The sequence below is a fragment of the Cimex lectularius genome, unplaced genomic scaffold (genome assembly GCF_000648675.2).
Source record: "Cimex lectularius strain Harlan isolate CLEC.00 unplaced genomic scaffold, Clec_2.1 scaffold25, whole genome shotgun sequence".
Classification (NCBI taxonomy): Eukaryota; Metazoa; Arthropoda; class Insecta; order Hemiptera; family Cimicidae; genus Cimex; species Cimex lectularius.
In genome coordinates this window covers 270,244-296,444 of record NW_019392633.1, presented here as the reverse complement: position 1 = coordinate 296,444, position 26,201 = coordinate 270,244, and the positions used below count along the sequence as shown (strand labels likewise).

At 36.1% G+C, this 26,201-nt stretch overlaps 1 protein-coding gene across 1 annotated transcript in view; it reads right to left on the bottom strand.

Moving 5' to 3' along the window:
• Positions 1-26,201, bottom strand: part of LOC106668791 (T-box transcription factor TBX20-like) — a 64,111-nt gene that overhangs the window by 11,909 nt on the left and 26,001 nt on the right. Inside the window, exons 3-4 of the mRNA XM_014397888.2 lie at positions 13,452-13,725; positions 10,792-10,956 (exon numbers count right to left, since the gene is read on the bottom strand). Coding sequence (XP_014253374.1) covers positions 10,792-10,956; positions 13,452-13,725 — 439 coding nt within the window. The remainder of the gene's footprint in view (positions 1-10,791; positions 10,957-13,451; positions 13,726-26,201) is intronic.

The following is a 26,201-nucleotide window of genomic DNA, read 5'->3' as shown; positions in this document are numbered from 1 at the left end:
AATGTAAAATATATTGAACACTTAGTTTTATATTCACTATTTTTCGTGCTCCGCTTGACCAATTAATATCTTTCAATTAATTAAGGTTTTTAGTTGAGATAAAAAAAGTCAGTGACACAAGTGGGATTCGAACCCACGCTCTTCGGCTAGATACGCCGCTGCTCTACCACTTGAGGTATCGTGACCTCGATCTACTCGGACACTAACTTCCCATCTCAACCCCACCTTTTGAATTTTCCCTCCTTTTTGCCATTTTTCAATGTTCGAATCCAATGTATCTAGCCGAAGATCATGGGTTCGAATCCCACTCGTGGCACTGACTTTTTTATCTCAACTAGAAACCTTAATTAATTAAAAGGAATTAGTTGGTCAAGGGGACCACGAAAAATAGTGAATTTAATAAGTTAACATGAAATATACCTTCACTAAAGCTCTCCGTGGCCATTTCATTTCTCCGTGGTAGAGCAGCTGCCTATCTAGCCGAACATCGTGGGTTCGAATCCCACTCGTGACACTGACTTTTTTATCTCCACTAAAAACCTTGGTAGTGTGATATGTCTCTTCGGCTTCTTTGCAGAATCTGCATTTAGTCTACAGTTCCTGTTAAGAATCCAGTTAGGATTCGAAGTGTTGTTCCTCCTTCCTTTCATTTTCTGTAGTTTCTTTCCTTCCAAAGTTTGCTAGAGGATTTTGGATTGTTTATGCACAATGAGGAATTCCACTGTTTCCTCATTTTCATTTTGTCCTTTTGTCTAAGGTACTCATTGATAGTGTGAATCCCTACGCCACTGAAGGGTCAGGATCTATCAACGGTATGTTCTCTCCTTTCTTTCATGTCCAGAGACGGATCCGAGGGTGACTATTTTGTATACCTAATCTGTTTAGATCAGTTTTCCAATTCAGGGCCATCTTTGGGCTAATGATGTTTTAACTTTGTACTTTGACGGGTGCTTGTTTCGGTACCCTATGTTCAGATTGAATGGGGTACATCTTTAGATTGCATGGACCTCAGCTTGGACTCTACTGATGTATTTTCCCATGGGTTCTGAGCGTTTGGTTCCACGACCGAATACTCCTGCCCCCGTAATTCTTTTGCTCCAGAACTTATTCCATTTTTAAAACAAAATTTAATTTTTACTTATGCCAGTGAATGACCTTTATTAAACTTTTTTTCTGCAATGTTTAATAAACAATATGCTTTTGTTACTTACATACCAGGCATTTATGCAATTATGTTGAACGTATTAAAATCTTGAATCTCTATGACGCAAGTGTGCTATTTTGGAACTATAAGCACACTAGTCACTAGCAAAGCAAGGATCAGAAAAGTGTTCAAACCAGAATAATTATATAATCTAGCAGCTCTGTCATTTTACTTCATAAAATACTACATAAAAACGATCAATTTACAATTAATCACGAACAAGAACCGACAGAACTTTTTCGCTCCCTTATAAATAACCTTCTGAGCACGTTGTACGTTTAGGGTATGAAAATATCGGAAGTCAGTTCACGTATCTTAATAGCGCAATAAGACATCCAACACAATCAACACAAATGCGGTGTTGACATGCTACATATTTCTTAATAAGAAATAGCATTGGTAATTCACACAAGGGAGAAGCTTTTAACTACTTTCAAATGATATTGATAGGTAGCTCATACATCTGAGATTTCATATCTAGATCGGGTTATTTTAGAAAGCTCATAATGAGGGCAATCATTAGAAGATACAAATGGGGAGCGTTAATAGGTTTAAATGAGGTGTCACTTGGCTGCTCCTCTCTGGCTCGTCCTGTGTCGACTTGTGAGAAATAACTCGCCTCTATTACTCTAATTGCAATTAGGAAATAAAATCGTCCCCTGCCACTGTTTCCAACCGACCAGATCCACGTGAATATATTTAGCCTGAGAGAAGCGGAGAAGACGGTTTTTATTTTTATGCGCCTTGTCTGGACCCCTTTGGCGAAACTAATCTAAAATATTGTATACTGGCTGCAGATTTCACACATTTGTCTTCTCGCAATCCTTTAACTGTACACAGTCATTCGAAAAAATGAAAAATGTGGGCTTTGCTTGTGATATGTGTGCAGGTATTTTGATGTTTGTTTCCATTATTTATACTTAGACGCCACGAAGTAGTTGGAGGAAAATAGTTCATACTCGTATATGTAAGCGCACATAATTAGTTGAAATTCAAGAAAGACTGTTTTCAAAAAACGGGATTCGGAAAACTCATTAATACACAGAATTTTGGACTAAGTGTATCACAAATAACTACTCCTATATCGTGACATATTGAATCAGAATCTATGGCATGTACTATCTTTTTATACTCTTTTGCATGCTATTTGTTATTAAAATGTTAATATGTTCGTGTATACAGTTCTTCGTTTGTTATCATGTATGTACTGTCGTTGTTGTGTTGTAATAATAAAAACGTTAATGTTTTTGTATATATTGCTATGCAATACAGCATTAGGACATCCATTGCGATGCGCCTAAAAGTCATGTTTCATGTGATTTAGCCGCCTGTGAAGGCGATTCCTGTAAGACAATATGCGCACATTTTTATTGTCAATTAATCAAGGTATTTACTTGAGATAAAAAAGTAAGTGTCACGAACGGGATTCGAACCCACGACCTTCGGCTAGATACGCCGCTGCTCTACCGCTTGAGCTATCGTGACTTCGATCCGCTCGGAAACTAACTCCCCATCTCAACCCCACCTTTTGAAATTTCCATCCTTTTTGCCATTTTTCAAATGTCGTGTATTCGATTCTCGGCGACAAATGAAATGGCCACGGAGAGTTTTAGTGAAGATATACTTCCTGTTAACTTATTAAATTCACTAGTTTTCGTGATCCGCTTGACCAATTAATATCTTTCAATTAATTAAGGTTTTTAGTTGAGATAAAGTGTGGATCGAGGTCACGATAGCTCAAGTGGTAGAGTAGAGGCGTATCTAGCCGAAGGTCGTGGGTTCGAATCCCGCTCGAGACTGACTTTTTTATCTCAACTAAAAACCTTAATTAATTGGTCAAGCAAACAATAAAGTTAACAATAACAATAAACAATAAAGTTTATAATAAAAAAAAACTATTCAATAATTACATTACAAAAGCCCACGTATAGATCCGGCATGCATAGAAAAGTTGGACAATGTGTCCATCTGATGAGGGGTGCAATTGCTCGTCTCCATAAAGAGAAATACTACCCGACATGAAAATAGTGTTTAAGCATGGCAGGGAGTATTTGAATCGTCTGTTCTATTCCTGGAGGAAAAAGGATTGTTTTAGGGATGGTTAGGGATTGTTTTGTTGTTAAGGATTGTTTCGCTCTATATAATACTGATAGTTTGTGTCCCTAGCATGGATTGAGAGTGAATGTATTTATCAGCGTGAATATGTGAGAGGTAATTTATGGTAAATTCCAAAAGCCGGAATCGCCGTTGGACTGCGAGAAGTGACCGGCTTAACGCTATACATGTGCGTATGCAGGGTGATCGACGTTATGTGCTCCACACAATTTTTTTTAACGAAGACAAATAAAAAATAAGTATATTCATGGTTTCTGATTTACTTTGTTTTGGCTAAAAATGTGTAAAAAAATAATTGGATCCTATTTGAAAGGGAAAAACCGATGGTAGGTGTATACTGCTGTATTTAAGAAGAAAAATCAATCGATATTAACCAAAATAAAATAAATCAAAAACATGAAGTACGAGTTTTTTTATTATTTATTTAATTATTCAGATATCGTGAGATGCGGTCTGCTGTAATGTAGGTTTCAGAAAAACATTTTCTTTATCGTGCTAACGTTTCGACCTTTATTGCGATCATCATCAGGGCTCAAAGTGCTTGTTTTCTGCACTCTCCACACGCAACAATGGCACACTTACGCAGAAAACAAAAACTTTGAGCCCTGATGATGATCTCAATAAAGGTCGAAACGTTGGCACGATAAAGAAAATGTTTTTCTGAAACCTGCATCACACCAGACCACATCTCACGATATCTGAATAATCATCGACTAACTAACTAATCACCACACATTATTTTTTTTTTTTTTTTGCCTTCCAGGGGCATCAGTAAGTGGCCGCACGGTTTATCACTGTAAAGGTCTGTAGTTCGAATCCAGCAGGACTGCATTCGAACTTATACTTACAAATGGGCTTTTATTGAAAAACACCGGCACTCCGACGATTCATATAACCTTCATATAATAAAAAAATAATCATTTCCTTCATTAAAAAAAAGTGGACGCAGCAAATAATGTCGGTCACCCTGTATATGTAAATACAAGTTGTACGATCCGATTTCACGCATTTCAATTTTCGACTTGTCCGTAACCTTGTGACGCGATAGAATTCAGCCATTTTTTCTGAATTTTATTAATGTGTAAATGCAGTTTATTCAACTCGTTGCAAGCCGCAATTTTTTCGATGTGATGCTCTTGTGATTGTCGACTACAGAAAAATCAGAAATTCGGGCGTAGGCGATAGGACGGCGTGATAGGCGGAAGAGGCGGTTTCTCGTCAATCACAGCGATTTGCTTGTCACCCTTAATTCCTGTACAAGCGGCGACATTGTGTTGACAAATAAATCAAATCCGGCTCGGAGGCGGCAAATCACGAGATAACGGAGCGGAGTCCCCTGGGCACCATTACCAGGCAACAACACCTGCCGCCTCCGACTCGGAAGTCCTGGAACTCGAAATAACATATCGCATCCCCGACAATACTGAAGGAAGCCATTTCGACTGATCTATCGTGCGAATTGTAAACTAGGGTCGAGTTAGTTTTAATACCGTTCAACTTGGACAACCGATGAGTTTGGATAATCACGATTGTCTAGTATAGACCCTTCTATTGAAAAATACATGCGTTGTTTTCTGTTTTAGATTCATTCTTACACGCAATTTAAACAAAAACACTCGGCAGACGATTTAAAATGCTTTACTACTTAATGAACAATACATGAAAATTACAATTCAAATCAAAACCTATGGAGTTATAAGTCTGCAGGGTGTCCTTTTTAGATGGCCAGACTGATTTTTTCTTAACCAATTACGCTATAAAAAAATATGTGTTTAATTCACTAGTTTTCGTGGTCCACTTGACCAATTAATATCTTTCAATTAATTAAGGTTTTTAGTTGAGATAAAAAAGTCAGTGTCACGAGCGGGATTCGAACCCACGACCTTCGGCTAGATACGCCGCTACTCTACCACTTGAGCTATCGTGACTTCGATCCACTTTATCTCAACGAAAAACCTTAATTAATTGAAAGATATTAATTGGTCAAGCGGACCACGAAAACTAGTGAATTTAATCAGTTAAAATGAAGTATACGTCATTAAAGCTCTCCGTGGCCATTTCATTTGTCGCCGAAAATCAAATAGATAACACGACATTTGAAAATTGGCAAAAAGGAGGGAAAATTCAAAAGGTGGTGTTGAGATGGGAAGTTAGTGTCCGAGTGGTAGAGTAGCGGCGTATCTTGCCGAAGGTCGTGGGTTCGAATCCCGCTCGTGACACTGACCTTAAAAATGTGTTTAATATTTATATTCTAGTTTCTTCAAATTTTACCGTTTTTTGAGAACAATTATACATGGTACCTCAGGCCCAGTTCAAATTCAAAATGTCAAATACGACCCTCTATACATCCTGACACATCATTTTAAAGGATTTTTACAAAACAATAGGTGTCATCGGATTTTAAATTAGTCAAACAATGACAAAGTTATGGCAAAATGTTTGGGAAAAAAACAGACATTTGGTATGCTATTTATTCATCACATTTCATGTTCGAATTGCCTGCCTTGCTTAAAGATGCAAAGATCTGCTCTTTTTAACCACTCTTCTCAGGTGTTCAGAGCGATAGTCAGGGGAAATGGATTGACAAACATTTTCTATCCTTTGCCGCAATTCTCCAACTGAGTTTGCTGGGTTACGATTGGCGTAGACACTGTTTTTTAAATGGCCCCACAGAAAATAGTCAAGTTAAATCGGGTGTCCGAGGAGACCAACAGAGGGTCCTATCCACTTATCCCGGCAGTGGCGATTGAAATAACGTCTCACCTGCAAAGAATTATATGCATCCGTCAATCTGGAGAATAATTCCTTGTCGTTGTTACAGAGGAACATCATCTAATAGTGTTGGTAAAACCTCCCTCAAAAAATTGAGGAACAGTGATCCATTTAAATTATTTTTTATTAAGAAATTCAGCCGGGCCATCTAACAAGGACACCCTGTATATTACTGGCCAAATCCAAAATTTACAAAGAATAAAAACTTTCAAAGGAAGGCTGGCTTTAAATAGTTTTTGTTCAGGCTTGTGCAAATAACAAACGCTCCACTGAGATCTTCTTTAACTGTTCTTTATTCTACCAAACTTGTTAACAACCGATTTCACAACAAGCTAGCAAAAATGTAATTTTCCAATACTTCATAGACTATCGACAAAATGAGGAACAAAAACCTTACAAGGTGAATGCAGATCTATCTAGAAAGGGTATCCTCCCCAATAAGGCGAATTAACGCCAAATTTGAGTACAGTAATCGAAACTTCTGGTTGCATATAATCATTGCTAAACACTTGCACACTGATTGCCAAATTTAATGTATTTCAAATTAAATCTATTATCTTTCTATATTAATTGCGCTTAATTAGGAGCTATCGTAATCAAAATAAGCAGTAAATATTATTTATATAGAATTCAGTTATTTATCTGAATTTTATTAATGTATAAATGCAATTTATTCTGCTCGTTGCAAGCCGCCATTTTTTCAATGTGGTGCTCTTGGGATTTTCGACTACAGAAAAATCAAAAATTCAGACGAAAAGAAGTAAATAATGCTTTGTATATATCCTTTATTTACTTTTGTACTGATTAATCCCATTCGCAGAAAACATGGTGTTATGCTTTTCTATTCTACTACGCCTAAATATAGCTTTCAGTGAATCTTTTTCTTTCGTAGATTTCATTCTTATTCTTAAATATTTTTCAATAGCTCCAGTCAGGCGTTTGAGACAGACAAGTTTGAATGTTTCGATTTCCTCCAGATCTGTAAGAAGAAGGATCAATGAAAATAACCACAGGGCCCGGCATCGGGTTCGTAGACCCCTTCTTACAAGAGCTCAGAAAATGACATGTTTCAATTCGTCCACGAGAATTTGACATTCCAATATTGGGGACGAGCTAGTTTTACAGATGAGGTGAGAGTTGGCATCAAATCTTCAGATGGGCGTAATTTCATAAGGAGATGCACAGGAGATAGGTACGTTCCATGATGTATGGTTCCACGGTGGGTCCTTGTTCTGGGATGGAATTTCTTTGGATGCCCGCACCGAATTGATGTTGTGCGCGGAAGATCTCTAGATCTCGAAAATAGATATCATTGTTGTCCTTCTACAACAGATAATGAGGGGGTCCCTATTCCCCAAAAAACCCGATCTCTAACTTCACAGAGGTACATACAATCAAAGAACATGTAGTGCCATTTATTCCTCAGATTGGTGAGAGTTCTTGCTAATGCAGGATAATGCCAGGCCCCATGGAGTACGTATTGTGGATGACTACCTGAATGAGGATGGAATTGGGTGCTTGGTGAGGCCAGCTCAAGGTCCAGATTTGAACCCAATCCAGCACATTTGGGACCAACTTAAGCGACGAGTACGATGGCGAAAGCCAGGTCCTAACACCCCAGAAATGTTGGAAACGGCTGTTCTTGATGAATGGGAAAGAAATCCTCAGGATTATCAGAAATGTGTGGTGATTAGTGACCGTTAGTCGATGATTATTCGGAAATCGTGAGGTGTGATGTAGGTTTCAGAAAACATTTTCTTTATCGTGCCAACGTTTCGACCTTTATTGGGATCAGCTTCAGGCCTGGGATTTACAAACGTTGTTTAAATTTAACAAATACATGTCGGATGTGGAAAAAAATGAATTTATACATCCTTCATGTATTTGTTAAAATTAAACAATGTTTGTAAATCCCAGGCCCTGAAGATGATCTCAATAAAGGTCGAAACGTTGGCACGATAAAGAAAATGTTTTTCTGAAACCTACATCACATCAGACCGCACCTCACGATTTCCGAACAATTATCAGAAATATTTTCCAAAAAATGAAAAGGCGATTGAAGGACGTGATTCGTGCCTGAGGTGAAAATACTCGGTATTAAAGAAGACAAAAAAGTTCTACTTTTTTTTCTTTGCTCAATATTTTTTAGAATTAGTTAATACACATTTTCTTTTTTAATGTCTTATTTTTACAACCAAACCTTTGTTTGGTTTGTAAAATATGAATAAACCTAAATACATTAAAATTTAAGGATGGTTTATTTTGTCCATTAGTGTAGATTAAATGCATAAAGTTACAAAAAATCATAATCGAATGTAATAAATCGTATAGTATTTAAATTACCGGCGCATCAAGAACGGTAAATCAACGGTGAAAGCTATTTTTATATGTATTTAAAAATAAAGTTAAAGTGTACACCAGAGACTAGCAATCATCACTTCGTATTTTATATATTTCATTATTTTATCGATATTATGATAATAGTGTTTTGCTCTTCACAAAAAATAGTTTTAGACATTCAAAAGGACGATTAATTTTGATATCAGTCTAAATATAACAAATACGAACATACCAAAACTTGCGTACGCCAAATACAGAATTAAGAAAGCACTAAACTCAAACAGGTAAAATGTGCGATAACAGAAATCCTATCTCTAATCATAACTCATTATCCAGATTTTTCAGCCATTAAAATAGATATTCAAAACTATTTACTAAAATTTAATATTTAAAAGTTCCGTATAAAACTACCGCTATCATCAGTTGTGCACGACAGCTTTGTTCCTTGAAGAAAATACAATTTACTTCTGACCTGGGACGGATAAACCGAAAAACTATTTGATTATTTAAATTCAATTAGACTTTTCTTTATAGAATTATAAATACTGCAATATCTGCTCAATTAACATTCAATGAATTACCAATAATTTATTCGTCCCTTTTATTAATAAGAGCGTTGTCCATTCCTGCGGCATGGTGATGTTGCGGGATATTAAATAATCAAAGGTTGGATGCAAATTGTTTCCTGGCCGTCCTTGTTTCTTCCGATAACTAGAGTCCTTAGCCAAGTCCCCTCTTGCTGAATATTTCATCCCCCATTTCCACTGACGATAATTTTCTAATGCCTTAATGAAACATCGATAGACGAGTGTCCTTCTTAAGCCAATTTAGCAATTAGAACAGAGGAAAACTTAATAAGTAAATGAAATATTTATTACCAATTTTTTCTTACCGATCGATTTAAACACTCGTTGAAATATTCATTCAAAACGGTAAACAGACGACAATTGGATTAGACTTCGAAATTGAGAAACGAGAATTACTCAGTTCATGATAAAACAGTAAGCTAGATTATTTTCCTATTTGTGGCCCGAGCTTTCGATAGTCTGGCATGAAGGTTTCATATAAAATAAGAACTCCATTTCAGCAAACTACCTAAAAACTGATTGAATCTTACCTTGCTGAAAGATACGATAGATATAAGAAGAGGTCTATTCGGAGCTCTCCCCGATCCATGCTGGACTGCCTCACGGCAGTAAATTAAGCCCTATCTTATATCTGCGATCTATCAGAAAACGAAGACAATACGACGGCAACGTTCGCTGATAATACGGCAAATATGTCGGTAGGAAAAAGTGATGCTCAATCGACAATTGAACTCTTCCGAAAGGAGAATAAATCTGAATAAAGAAAAATCGGTACTTCACCTACCGGAAAATATAATACATACCAGCCTATCTTAAGTTCTCGAAATTCCATACACCAACGAGGCAAATTACTTTGGTATGACAGATGTTTTCGATGGAAAACACACGTAAAAAATGTGGAAAAAAATAAAGAAAGAATGAAGACCTCCCATTAAATTCCGGACCATTACGTCAATAGACAGAAGCTCTCTCTTGACCATTGAAAGTAAGCTTTTTACTTTATCAGCAGGTGCTCAAGCCTAGTGGACATACGGCATCCAGCTCAGGAGATGTGTCAGCAAGACCAATCGTCAAATCAAAGATTTCAAAATATAGTAATGAGAAGCATAGCCCCTGGTACATCAGAGATGAAGACTTCCACCATGAATTCACATTGGTTTAGAGGACACGTCAACGTAGAAGCAGTACATTTGTTAGAGGTCGGACATCTATCCAGACAACTCATACGAGTTAAGCCTCATGATTTTACTGCAACTGAAAACTATAAACTTTATTGCAAGCGGTAGGAAAATAGGAAAAGAAAATGTCACTTATTTTTAAATGGGCACCGCCGGTGGCCGCAATGTTTGGAGTCTGATGACACGGTGACTCATCACAGAATCCCGGCTCGAGCCCAAAGTACTTCCAAATGTTTGTTTTTTCGGACCGGAACCCGAGGGTTGTAATGACCCCGCAAGTGTTCATGCTTTACGCACTCAATAAGATTAGGATGATTATCAAGTTTTATGTGATGCCATTTAATTGTGGAAATTAGTAATAGATTTTAATTATGTAAGCCCCTAGGTTGAATTTAAAAAAAAATATTATACAACTTTTACGGTTAATTTAGCTCTTAAATGTTGGTTGTGTAAATCATTCAACGACAACGATTTGTATTATTTATAGCAAACAGCCGAAACGTTATTTCAAATTCAACAATCTCAGATCGAGCCTTGAAGGAAATTTTTAATACTATTTTTCTTGTGAAATGTTGAAAAATTGAATATCACTTACCAACTGGTTTTGGTATGCGGTGACCGCCGTGAATACGGCCTCCGGGTAGACGAACGTCTTGTACATCTCCTGCTCCAGGTCGGTGATGGGAGCAGACGATCCAGGCTCGGGTCTTTTCACCAAATGAATCCTCGGCTGATATTTGTGCATCGAGTTCAAAACCAGCTGCAAAAGATCGACAGGTTCAGTTTTGACCGATTTCAGTTATTCGTTTCGATGTCAAATTTCAAAAAAATTTAATCTTCCATTAACCGAGCCTTTATGGAAAGAAGTGTTTTGATTTTTGTAAGGTAAAAAGATGATGCGCCGGTAGCTGCAACAGTTTAGGCCCTGTTACGGCGCTCATGACTGTAAGGTAAAGGTCCCGGGTTCGATTCTTGGAAGTTAGATTCGAACAAAAGTTCAAGTTGCATTCTACCTCAGCCTACTGGAAACACAGGCATTCTTAAACGCCTTACGTCTCGAAACTAAGGGCTAATCTCGCTAATCAGTCCATTTTGCAAAGCTCAATGTTTAATGTGTGGTGTTTAGTGACCGTTAGTTAATGATTATTTGGAGATCGTGAGATACGGTCTGGTGAGACGTAGGTTTTAGAAAAAAAAATTTCCTTAATCGTGCCAACGTTTCGATCTTTATTGAGGTCATCTTCAGGGACTGCGATTTATAAACATTGTTTAAATTATACAAATGCAAGTAGGATATGAAAAAAGTGAATTCATACAATGCTAAAAATTCAATTTTTTCACATCCTACATGTATTTGTATAATCGGAACAATGTTTATCCCAGGCTCTGAAGATGATCTCAATAAAGATCGAAACGTTGGCACGATAAAGAAAATGTTTTTCTAAACCTACGTCACACCAGACCGCCTCTCACGATCTCCAAATAATTAATGTTTAATTTTTGTCAATGGATTAAGTTCCTAGTAATAAACTTAATTTACGATTTATTACAATTTGTTTATTTAATTGTAAACTTCTATATTCTTCAGCATGTGTTTTTATGTAGAATTAAAAACGTTTCTCCTCAACATTGCTTTACATTAAAATAATTTGTAAATATTAAATATTTATAAATCACAAACACAAAATGGTATTAGGGTGTTTACGTACTATGCCTCTTTCCCTTGCTCATTTTTAATAAAACGTTTTGTCAATAAAATATCATTCACTCGTTCTATGCTGACGTATACACACTAAACTCAGGAGGAAAAATGGTTTAAATATGTGTACATCAAATTTTATATATTACGGTTCCTCTCAAAGAATAGACATTTCAACATAATTTTGATAACAAACGTAGGATACTAATTAATGTATGATGAATGAAAATATGAAACAAGTGAGCGTTTCCTTAAGGGTAGTAATCATTAAGAAATTTATGATCATGGCCAGTATTTGAGGGACGCATCTTAAAGAAATAGACGAATTACCTCGAGCCGACTACTTAAAAAGAGATGGATTTTTTGAAGGTTGGAGAATAAATCCACTTGGGGATCCTCTGGCCTGAATTGGGGTCGCATTAGACTTTGCAAGCGAGTCATCATAACGAAAGAAATAGTTTATTGCCTCCCCCCCAACATCCTCATGGATAAATATATATATGTTATCGTTGGTGGAAGAAGCGGGATCGTGAAAAAATTGATTTCCTTCGCCGAATATAATGCCGTTTTCCCCGTTAGGGCATAAAACCGGGGCTGGCAATATTTGATGCTCGAACCCACTTCAGTACATCCACAAGTCATACATATGGAGAAACAGTAAAATTTTATGTTTGGCAACACTCACGATTGAGGGTTGTTTCATATTTTAGGTATGAGGGACAGATGGGGTTCGGGAGATGTATTCTACCACTCATCCATATGGGGCTTCTCCTCCCCTGACTTGTACCTCTATTTTATACCTCACCACGTTTGACGGTCACCGTTTTATTTTAAACTGAACAACTCGCCTCACATTTACATTATCATTTGTTGGTTTTTATTTTCAGAAAGGATTTTTTTTTTAACATTAAACCCCATTTTTAAAAAAATGCATAATATTTATTACGAGCAAAGCAGTTTTTTTTCAAATCGTGATTTTACTATTTAACCTTGATGTCATATTTGAGGGTGAATGAGCTGAATTGAAGTTCTTACTGTTATGTTTCTCGTCGAATAAGTATAACAAATGCCTACTTGACATGTTAGAAAAACTTTTTTTTATACCTCACCACGTTTGACGGTCACCGTTTTATTTTAAACCGAACAACTCGCCTCACATTTACATTATCATTTGTTGGTTTTTATTTTCAGAAAGGATTTTTTTAACACTAAACCCCATTAAAAAATGCAGAATATTCATTACGAGCAAAGCAGTTTTTTCAAATCGTGATTTTACTATTTAACCTTGATGTCATATTTGAGTGTGAATGAACTAAATTAAAGTTCTTATTATTATATGTTTCACGTCGAATAAATGCCTACTTAACGTGTTGGAAAAACTACTAAAACCACTCAGGAACTACTTTATGATCAATCAGTGATATATTAAGAGTCAAAATTGTAGTCGAATTCTTTACTGGCCATTTTGATGTTATGATTTTGATGTTACATGAAATGATTAAGAAAAATATTTTTAAATATAAATATTGTATTTATCTGGGATATGATCAACGTACATGTCCATGTTTGTCCATCTCGTTGTTGGTGAGTTTGACTTTTTCGAAGGAAACTACTTGCTTCCTGAGCTGCTCTCCGGTGAAGGGAGAATCCGGGTGGAGGTACAGCCTGCAAGGAGCTGGTGGGTCCGCTTTGCCAGCAACAAGCCAAGAGGAACGATGGTACGCGTACCTGTATCTCTTGTTATCGACCGGTACGATATCCATAAGGACGGCGTACCTCTGATCAGGCCTGAGCCCGCTGAAAGACACTCTGAGCGTCGGAAACATCCTCCTTAAACAAATAAAATAAAGTCACTGTTAAATACAAATTAATTTCTAGAAGAAAGGGAATATAAAGTTGGAAATATATAGGGTGTCGGTGGCCGCAACGGTTTAGGCGTTGACACGGCGCTCATCACTGTTAGTCAAAGGTCAAGGGTTCGAATGCAGAGTCGAGATACTTACAAATGGGATTTTTTTCAAAAACTAGCACCCCGAGGGGTTCATATAACCTCGAAGTTGAAATACACACTTAAAAAAAATTTTTTTTGAAACCCATTACAAACTGACGCTATCTCTCATCACTAACTTATACAAAATGTTGTTGTGCTGTCTAGTTCTAATTCACGTATGAGTTTGAGTAAAATACCTGTTTGATTAGTTAAAGCTAAAAGCGAGAACGAAAGCTCTGCAGAGAATTGAGTTAAGGCAAAACGTTTCTTTTTTTGTGGCAGCGCTTTATAAATATATTGGAGTTGGAGAAACCCAGGACCTACCGAATTTCGGCTCCGGGCGTAAGAACGAGTTCAATCCAACTGCAGTTTCTAGGACAGTAGATGCTCGGTTCGTATCCCCCGCGGATATCGAGAACCGTGGATAATACGAAACCCCTCGAATTTCAGGCTCTGAAGCATCTTTTATGTGCATACCAATCAGACCTTTCTGCATCGCGTGCGCCTACCATCAATGTTATCTATGAAATTATACACACATATTTCAGGTTTTTTTTCAATAAGTAAAAATAATGTACAGTAACAAGTATGACGTTTGTTCCAAGCAGGAAAAAAGAGGGACCATTGTTGACCATGAGTTAGGAGTCATGTTACGTTGATGCTTCGTTCCACAATTGGCTCGTATATGATTTTGTCTTCTAACTTCTGAGCTAATCTTAAAAGTCTTCTCAAAATTTTTGCTCTTGTCAGTTACAGTTTTTACACTAGTTTATCCTTTTCTTCATTCACTTCTGCGGTCAATCTCAACTTGGGGGCCTTCGCGGATGAGTTGAACACGGATAACGAGAAACTCCCGTAGGGTAAACTTTTTTTAAAAATATTTTATTACAGTCTGCAATTCTTTGTTACAATATGTAATTTGATTAACTTAGATATATTTACAGCTATTTACATATTAACATTTTAGGGAGCAGATAATCAATATTATTTTCCCACTTCACTGAATAAACTACAGTGCCTACGCCTCAGAAAGGAGGTCGCGGGGCCATTGAGACGCCATGTAATATGGACGGGTTCTGTTGGACAAAGCTTGGGCGAGACTATCGGGTTGATGTAAGAGATTATTGTGGAAATTGGTAAATTTTTGAGGAATTATGATTTGAATAAATGTGATTGTAATGTCGTTGTGGAGTGTAATATTGGAGACATAATACGGAGCATTTATAATTGATTTGACGTCTTTAGACTGAAAGGATTGAAGACATTCGATATTGGAAGGCTTAGTGATGCCCCTCAGTTCAATTCCTTATACCCAAGTAGGTAGCGTTTTGTAAATTGTAAGTGTTTTTCGTAGATAGCTTGGATTGTCGTACTATAAGTTTGTAGAGTAAATCGTAACGTCTGTTTAAATCTTGTCGTTTCAGTCGTATATGCGGATTCCACGTTAAGGTGCGTCTAGATCCCAAGGTAAAGAACGCAGTCGGATTTGGGTATAGGAACGTTGTTGTAGTATATTGTGTGAGAGGTTTGCTTCGGAGTATAAATGTAACATGGATGCACATGTTTTCATTTATCTTCATTTTCCATCGTCTACACCAATCACGTGTCATGTCCCTGCAGATCTTCCTAAGCAACCGCAGGATCGGGGTTAGAGGAGAGTACAGCTGTGTCATCGTCAAGAGTTGCAAGGAGGATGGCGGGTTTAATGGGAACATTTGCAGTATGAAGGATATAGAGGTCCGAGCACACTGCTCTGCGGTGTAGTGCAATCTAAAAGTAATAAGTATGGTGCTAAATCACTTGGCGCATCTACCCGGCGGTCAAAATGACAATCGTAACACCTACCCATGTGACTCTTTTTCGTTGCGATACAAATTTATTTCACCTGCTACTGTTGTCCGCCCGAAACTGTATTACAATATAAGTCTGATAATAAGCTCAAGGTAAAGGGAAGCACAGTTATCGAAAACGAGCGCTTATTATTATTAAACATAACGAAACATTGAAAAAGATTCTTATCAACGTGGAAATAGCTTTCCGCACATTATTATATGGCGTGTAACGAGTATTTAATTCTAGTTCGTCGCCGCCTCTAAGATCTTGATAGCGCTTCCGCTTTTCAAGCTCCGGAATGATTGTCCGAACCCGATTGCAATGGCATTGGTCGTTATTCGTACTCGTCCGTGGTTTACTTTCAGAATTAATACTTAAAATTGACTCTGGAAATGTTAATATATTTCTATTAATACCATATCCCACGTGTTAGTTGCTTACAATGAAACTTTTTACAAAATACTCAGGAAGAAGGAAGATTGATCCTTTCAAAAAGTTGTCAAACCAGAACGAAATTCAAAATTCATTGAACGATTTTCATCAAGACAATTTTTAGAAAGTAATCTATCAACTCAGACTTTTTTACTTATTTGCGACATATAAAAAAAAATTCTATAATCATTGCGGTTAACGAAAAAGAACTCAAAAAAACCTATTCGAAAAATTATTACTAACCTTCCTGAACAGTTTAGCCACATTTTGCATATGAAAATTTCGAAATACGTTCACTTACTATGTAGTACTATGTTAATAACACGGTACCTCCTTTACAAGGCTGTTGACATTATAATATAAAATTTTCAGATTATTATCATTTATATTTGCATTTTGACAGACCTCAAAAGTCCTTTTGTTTGTATTCTGCGTACATAGATAGATAACAAACTTTATTTACGAGAAAGAAAGAAACACAACATATTGAATATTTATAAAGTTTTATACGTTATGGATATCCGTCTGCCGGAAATTGGCTATAAATATAATTATTTAAGACAGGTAAAATTGGGCATTAAATTATCCAAATAAAGTAATTACTAATCGTTACTGAACTTGTACATATATTGCCAGCCATAAAGTGCCGGAGCAAAATACTTTGCGATTTTTCAGCATCTATGATGTTTAAGAGATCAAACAGAGACCTGGAAAGTGCTCTGTATACTAGAAACAGGATTCGAAGCTGTGACGGCAACAAAATGAAAAATACCCTCTTGGACTCTTAGGTTACAAAGCGTTCCGTCGTCTTCGTTCTATGACATAGAATTGAGAAACGCTTGCTCGCACCAAAGTTTAAGTAGCCATCGTAGAACAGGGAGTTTCAGAAGAGTTCTTGAACATTTAAGTTAAACGTTGCCTTGGAATGGTCAAGCTCCTTAAAAAGGATACCTGTTTGAGGACTGCGTACGATGTTCACAACTCTCGTGATGTTGATCACCTAACTCTAAAGTTCCGAGTATATTGAAAGCTAATAAACTTCAATGAAAAAGCCAAGAGCTATTAGATTTAACAGTCTCGAGATCAGTAATTTTAGTAATTCGAGAAACAGAGCCTTTAGGTACCATGAGAATAAACGAGAAGTGCAAGCTAAGTGTGAAAAAAAATCGTATCTACTACTGTTTCAATACGTAACATACAGTTTGGCGGGAGTCAGGAAATGAGAAAATCTTTCAAAATAAAAAAGCATTGAACTCTTTCGATCTCCTCATAAAGCTGACACTCCAACCTGGCATACATAAAATAAAATAAAATCTGTACATTGAATTAAATAATTTGAACTTTGAAAAACATGGATTTACTTCTGAAACAAAAAATCATGTTTTCTTTTCAGTATTCGAATTACCGACCACTTTTTCACTCAGGAACACTCTGGATCAAGATATGGTCTCGAAGAAGAAAGCAAATTCAGTTGTTACTGCCAAGGTTTCGACTTATTTTAAGGTCATCATCAGGGCAAAACAATCTTGAATGTTGTACAAAATGATACATGTTTTTTATAGGCGATCTCAAATTTCCTTGAAGACTCAATCCCAATATTGCCAAGGACTTACATCACCTCCCGATACAAACATACAAGTCTGGTCACTTTCACTCCTCCTGAGTACTCGTATTCCTCGGGGTGCACCGTTTATTAAAAAAGAAAAAAAATATTTTCTACGTACCATAGTAGCACTTTTTTGATGCAATGCTAAAAATAAAACGGTTGCGTGAATTAACTCTCTTCGTTAAGTCTACATTTTGCTCAATCACTCTTACTTTGAGTTATTTATTTATTAGAGGATTCTTAAGAAGGAGTGTTCAACATTTTTAAGAGTACAGTATAGTTTTCGCACTACGAAATTAATTTACAACCAAGCGATACAAAACATCGTACAATAGACGACTCGCAATTCCGAATGGTTTTCAATAACGTAATTTTCGTCTTTAAGACCCGTAGTTTCTGTATCGATTTAAGTGAGCTCACTGTTATTTCGTTTGGCAGGTGTCGAGACTGATTTCATCCATGTTTTACGTCGGTTGCCGTTTTAAAAATTTACCGGCCGCCGCCTCGAAATGACAATGCAATGAAATAAACGTTGAGTGGTGGAGCGACTAGGGGCGGAGGTTGCGAAATATTTAATGAACGCTCATGGTCGGCAGCAGTGGAAGGGTGAAAATTGTTAGCATAGCACTCCACCCAAGAAAGTGAATACGTTTAGTCTCGGCAGATTTTTTGTGTACGACAGCTATGGCTTCAAAAAACGAAGCGAATTGGAAAACGGTCAATCAAGAAATCGGCATCTAGTGACTTAACAGAGTGTGTGTGTGGTTTTTAAATTGATTTTAATTGTTTTATTTATTTCATTATGCTGCGTTCACAGCGCTGCATGAAATTATATGTCTTATCTTAATAAACAAAAATATTTACTTAAATAAACATATTTTTATTTTTAGCTGGTTTAATAATCTATAATATAATGTATGTTGTTGGTATGGTTTTGAGTTATCCAGCCACACAGATGACACCAAAACAAACGAAGGAACAGGATCAGGCGTTTTCTGTACAAGCCCAAAACATGAGGAATCAAACTCATTAGGGAAGTACACATCGATCTTTCAAGCGGAAATACATGCATCAATGCTTGTGCCCTGGAAAATCTTAAAAGAGGTTACACTGTCAAAAAAATCCTCATAAGATCAGATAGCCAAGCAGCCATTAAAGCATTAGCATGTAAAAGAATCTAAATCAGGTGCTAGACATAGTAAACTTATGATGAAACAACCCTCACCGAGACTGGCAAAATCACCGCTGCAATTGGAGAAGGCTAAACTCAGGGGAGAGGTAGGACTACTAAACGGTCACTGGTATGTGAGAAAACATCTACACAACATGGGTATATACAGCGATGATCCCATTTGCAGATTATGTAATGAGGAGGAGGAAACAGCTCATATCATCTCCAAATGCGAAGCAACAGCTCAATGGAGATTTAACCTTATGTACGGAAAAAACTTAGCGAATCAAATTGCAGCAGCAACAGTCAATGACGTAAGAAGAAGAATTGAGTCTATTGGCTGAACTAAGGAACTAGGAAGGTGCAATAAGCCCGAAGGCTGCAGTGCCTGGGGAATACAAACCCCACTTCCTAGTATCCTTTTCTACCATACCATACCATATCCAGCCATTCATTGCAGGCTGATTTGGGTTATGAAAATGACATCCTTGATGAAAAAAAATACACAACATAGATCAGATATTAATCCATGTATCTATTTAGCAGTCACAATTGCCCGCATTAACAATTTTAATTAATTATACTTTCAATCTAAGGTTATGGTTGAGATGAAAAACAAGTGTCACGAGGGGGATTCGAACCACGATCTCGGCTCAATACTTGTGACTTCATAACTCAAGTGGTTAGAGCAGCGGTGTATGCCCTCGTGGGTTCGAATCCCGCTCGTGACACACTTTTTCATTTCAACCAAGACCTTAGATTAAAAGTATTATTAAATAAAATACATTAAATATTTACTCATTTTTTTAACAATCGGGACTAGTTATCTAAAAATTTAAATATTTTCATATGAAGTGTGTGTGTGTGTGTGTGTGTGTGTGTGTGTGTGTGTGAGAGAGAGAGAGAGAGAGAGAGAGAGAGAGAATGAGAGTAAGTCAACCCCAAAGATCAACCCCCTATTATTTGTATTTTTTACAAACCACTTTCACTTTTGCGGGATTATGTGAAGTATTAAGTTGCACACAGTTTCATAAGTTAATCAAAATTGTAATTTGTTCTGTTTTTTAAAAGCTGCACTGCTGCTTGCATCTGCAGTTGGAAGTACTTTCCGGCCTATCGCGATAAATACGCGGAAAAGGTATTCTTCATGGGTATCGGAATTTAAGTGTTAGATGTATTTTCCATTTTTGGACTCGTTTAGATTATGGATCATGGTATGGAGCAAAAAAAACTAATTCAATTTTTATTTTCAATCGCGTCAATTTGATTTTTCAAATGTTAAAACAATTAACAAGAAGTCTCGATACTCAAAAGAAGAGTAAAGATGATTCTTCATACTAAAATGGAAAATTATAATTGTAACACAACTAAATTGGTCTTTAAAGAAATTTAAAACCATCTATTAATTATTTCAATTTGTAAACATACTTAAGATAGTTTTGTAAGATATTTATAGTTATCTTGATTGTTCAATCAGCTGAACAAATGTATTCATAATGTGTAATTAATTATAGGGACCGATGATGACCTTAAAATAGTTCGAAAGCTTGGCAGTAGCAAATTTTTTTATTTAGACATACCGTGATGATTATTCGTATGGGAATTTCGACATTCGAACCTAACAAACCACTGCAGTTAGCAATTTCATTCCATTAATCGATTCCTGAAAGTGAAATTTATAAATTGTAGGAGTGAGACACAAATCATGAGTTCAGTACAATTGTATTTCGATGCCGAAGCGTTCACTCTTGGTACACGGACGTCCAGCTAATGAACACTGCTGAGCAATACGCCACCGCAATGTCACACAGCTTTGTTATATATGTGTCTGATACATAACAAGCTGTATTGTTTCTGAGAATAGGTCGACCAAATGAATGTTTTTGTCAGATTTTTATGCTATTGCAGAACCATAACTGTTGGTTGGAAATATTGTGGTACATACTATGACAAACGGAAATTTTCTTGTAGATACGATGCAAGTGACGAGTGATTTGAATCATCATTATCATCAATGGCTTTATAACATTCTAACGTGCCTTGGTATACTTATGTAGAGACCTCATCGGCAAGTTTTCTCCTGCAGCCTCCTATTCAACCAGAGCAACTCAGCGACGATCGTCCTTTTCGTTTCTTTCCCCGTAGCTTCTCTTCAGCCCGACTATTTTACATTTTCGCGAAATGCCCGACTCAGCGTAACCTATCTATTTTTATTACCTTTGCCAGATCTGGTTCCCTGTTAAGGTTCTTTATTTAATTTTTCTTATTCGCCCAGGTTCGGTTGCTCTAGCAGTTCCTTTTATCTTCCGAAGAAAATTCCGCCGAATGATCAAAGTTGTTTTCTGAGGCGTTTCTAGTAAGGGTATTAAAAATCTGGAGCAGTAGATGGTGACTTCTTCGCAGTTTTGTTATTTTGGGAATACGAAACATCCACGTTTTGGCTAAGGTGTGTGGATTACAAAATTAGCAGCATAGTAACATGGCGAGGACGTTGACTTAAAGCTCCCAATTTCGGCGACCACACAACATTTTCATAGTGGAACGAAATACCGTTTGTTTCAATGGTTAATTAAACATAATTCTAACGAAAATTCAACGGTGAAGCTTAAAGAGGCATTCTTTATCTGCTGTTGTCAATATTTGATCGGTGGGAGAATGAAAGGCTTATAAAATGAAAGTTTACGCTGTGTGATTGGTCGACCGACGGGTTGCGCAAATACAGCCCGTACGTAATTACGTATGATTACCGTTCGCGTGAATAACTCCATTTCCCTTTGCCCAGCTCTATCAATAATATATAAATCATCGCTGACAACGATAGGGTAGAGAATGTCTACGGCGAGGGGAGTTACAGCATTACAATAATGAGGCCCGTGTTTATTTTTATACTTTGTTTAAACGATTTCCATCTGCTTTCAAGAATCTTCGTTGGTAAATGTAATTTTTCCTAATGTTATATCGAAGTATCAATATTTATAAAATATCAATAGTTTACTTATAATTTTTTTCCAAACCTAACACTGAAGAGGGCGAGAAGCCGAACGCGAACGAAGAAGGAAACGAACTATACGTTATTAGAGTGTAAAAAAGAATATAATATAATTTGTTCTATACATCAATTAATTAAGGTTTTTAGTTGAGATAAAAAAGTCAGTGTCTCGAGCGGGATTCGAACCCCCGACCTTCGGCTAGATAAATGAAGAATACCTTCACTAAAGCTCTCCGTGGCCATTTCATTTGTCGCCGAGAATCAAATAGATTACACGACATATGAAAAATGGCAAAAAGGAGGGAAAATTCAAAAGGNTATATATATATATATGCATTTCTGATTGTTTCTTTCAAATTCCTGATAAGATCACCGTTCAAACGTTTGCCTATTATTCGTACAGAGTAAAATATAGAATTCCTTTGGGAACAGATATTATTTCTTTGGAGTACTTTTTCATTCAATTTTGCCAAACTGCTCTACAAAGCAATTATATGTACTATGAAATTCGAACACAATAATAGAACCCACAGTTTGGTTTAAAAAAGTAATAATTATTTACAAAAAAACTTAAATATGGATTAAATCATTCATTCTTTACCTGCCTACCTTTACCTACATAAATTCTAATATATATAAAATGCGAAATTTGGTCTGGCTATCTGCGGGGCGATGAACCTGCAACTAAGGCCATTCCGATCGTATTGTCTGCTTTCCATCGCTGTTTTGGCCTATCAAAAACATTTCGGCTTTCTTGGGTGGCTGGTTGTCTGAATATTTTTGACACTTTTATTCAAGCTTCCTCACCGTTGGAGAAAGAGGTCGTTCATTCGAATGGGCAGATCAGACTTAAGAAGTATGGCGCAGAGTACTTTTTTTTTTGACTGGGGCTTCCGACATCTAGGTCATTTCATCCTCGCAGAGTACTTATTGTTGGAGTCCTTGGAGTGATCAGTTGGTGTTTTGTACAAAACCAACCTTTGAAAACGTTGAAAAATCGCAACGGGTGTGACGAACCAAAATAACATGAGTAAGTGAGTGCTGGGGGGCCAAGGTAGCCGAGTGGTTAAGGCGTCAGACTCTCGGCTCGTAGATTAGGGATGGTTAGGGATGGTTAGGGTCACATTAACTGCCCCAGAGTATTCGATGTTCCTCAGGACGGAGATAAAGACCACGACCCTTTCACGCTAATAAATTATGATTGTTCAGAAATCGTGAGATGCGGTCTGGTGTGATGTAGGTTTCAGAAAAATATTTTCATTATCGTGTCAATGCTTCGATCTTTATTGAGATCATCTTCAGGGCCTGGGATTTACAAACATCGTTTAAATTTAACAAAAACATGTAGGATGCGGAAAAAAGTGAATTTATACAATGCAAATAAAAAAATTTTTTATATTCAATCAAAGTATTTGTACTCACTCAAAGTGTTTGTTTTCTGCGTAATTGTGCCATTCTTGCGTGTCGTGTTGAGAGTGCGAGTGAGATATTGCTGTTTTATGTTTATACACGTAGGATTTTGAAGGTTGATTTCTATACCGACTTCCTTCCCCACCCCTTTTTTTCCACATCCTAATTTTGTTGTTAAATTTAAACAATGTTTGTAAATCCCAGGCCCTGAAGATGATCTCAATAAAGGTCGAAACGATGGCACGATAAAGAAAATGTTTTATGTTTAATAATGTGTAAAAATCCTTTACTCTGAGCTGCGCACTGAACTGATGTTTGCTAAATATTGTTATTTGATAATTTTCAAGTGGCATTATTTTTAACAATGACCTATCTAAAATGAAAGCACAGAATTTTTATTAAAATTAACAAATAACTTATTGCAAATATTAATAAAAAAGCAATTAGGATATTTCTTTTCACATTCTGTGCCACAACTTGACCAATTTAAAATCTTATTGCAGAATTATTTTCAGTGTAAAAAATCTTTTAAAACAGTCTCATTACGATAAGATGTATCAGTCTCATTTAAATTTTCAAAGATGTACTGGCTATGAAGTAGCATTACAATAAATATTTTAAAAAATGAGTAAAAATTCAAAACTAGACTAAAAAATGTTAAATACGTATGTTTCGGTTTTTCGATGTTCAAGAGAAATTCAGTCGGGCCATCTGAAAAGACGCCCCCGTATGTAAATCGATAACTGGAATGAAATAAAAAATAAAAATTGAAATATCTTCTTTTACTTCATCCGTCTAGAAATAATCAATAAAACCTAGTTCGGATTGATGTATTTTCTCAGAAGGTGGTAAAAGTCCACTCCGAGAATGAATTAATTAAATAAATCCCAATAAGCAATATTAACTACGGCCCCGACGGGCCGATAATAAAAAGATAAAAATAGCTGTAATTTTGAAAAATCAATCCGATTAGTACAGCAAGGCGACAATTTTAAACAAACAAAAGTTTGCCATGGTGTCGTATTTTTTCTACATTCTACTAATGATATTTTCACTAATGGATTGGTTTATCTAATTTTGGTATTATACAAACATAAGAAAAACCGCCCCTTTTTGTCAATAACGTTTGTTTGAAAATTACCTACATGGCAGTTTCAATATTGTAAATATTTAGATAAATTTATAGATAATGTTTATGTGTGGTGGTTAGTGACCGTTAATCGATAATTATTTAGAAATCGTGAGATGCGGTCTGGTGTGATGTAGGTTTCAGAAAAACATTTTCTTTATCGTGCCAACGTTTCGATCTTTACTGAGATCATCTTCAGGGACTGGGATTTATAAACATTGTATAAATTATACAAATGCAAGGAGGATGTGAAAAAAGTGAATTCATACAATGCTAGAAATTCAATTTTTTCACATCCTACATGTATTTGTATAATTGAAACACTGTTTATCAATCCCAGGCTCTGAAGATGATCTCTAAAGGGATTTACAAACCTTGTTTACATTTAACAAATATATGTAGGATGTGGAAAAAAGTAAATTTATACAATGCAAAATATATTTTTTATATTCAATCAAAGACAACACGACACGCAAGAATGGCAAAATTAGACAGAAGACAAACACTTTGAGTGAGTAGAAATATTTTGATTGATATTAAAAAAAAACATATTTTGCATTGTATAAATTCACTTTTTTCCACATCCTACACGTTTTTGTTAAATTTAAACGATGTTTGTAAATCCCAGGCCCTGAAGATCATCTCAATAAAGATCGAAACGTTGGCACGATAAAGAAAATGTTTTTCTGAAACCTACATCACACCAGACCGCATCTCACGATTTCTGAATAATATTTATAATTATAAATGTTCCGCTTATTTTCTATTATATGTTTCTTTCATGATTTTATATCGTCAAGGTTTTTTGGCAAAATATCCACGCTCTTGGTTGAAAAATAAATTAACGTACTTATAATATCTTCATTTTTATCCTAAGTACATGCTTTTTGTCTTCCATCACGATCTTATTTGGCATCGAAATAATTATTTGTATATTTGTCAATAAAAAATCTAAAACAAAAGACAGAAATTAAGAATAAAAAAATGACTATTTAAATATCTTGTTATATTTTTATTAATTTATTTTTTGTTAAATTCAGATCAAATTTTATTGGCGATATTGTCTGGAATGAATTTGGCCTAAACGGATTGATCGCATTTTGATATGGGCTGAATAGAATTTTACAAAAAAAGATGTGCAGCTCTCTAAAAACCTAAAATCGAATTATCCGAACCAATTCGGAGTTTCCCCACTTTCCGCGATACCCCGTGCAATGAAATGCAGTTGCCCAATTTGATCGGTTGCCGTGGCGCGTCAGTCAGGGCTCGGACAGAAGTGATAGATGAAAATCACTCTCCGGCCTAATATCAGTCCTGATTGATGCAAACGTGAAAACTTTTTATCCAACCGTAAAAATTAAATAACCTTAATTTGCCTTGTAATCCTCCGTTTTGAAAATAAAATACGTAGCAGAAAGGAAAATAAAATATATTTTTGTTTGTTACACTTTTAGATATATGTACCATAATCAATATTCAATAGGCGTTATGACATATTTTTTAGTATATTTTGTCATTATGTACTGATATTAAATTACTTTGCAATGTAAGAAAGAATGGAATAAATAACATTTTTTAACAACGTTGAGTTAATGACAGATCAGAGTGACGCCTCACGGTTTAATGAAAAACAGCTGCATGTAAACTATTTGTCATTTTAAGAGTTAAAAAAATACTTGAGGGCTTTCCGAAATTGTATCACCAAGGAGTGTAAAAACACAAACAAAGGACGTTAAACACGTTAAA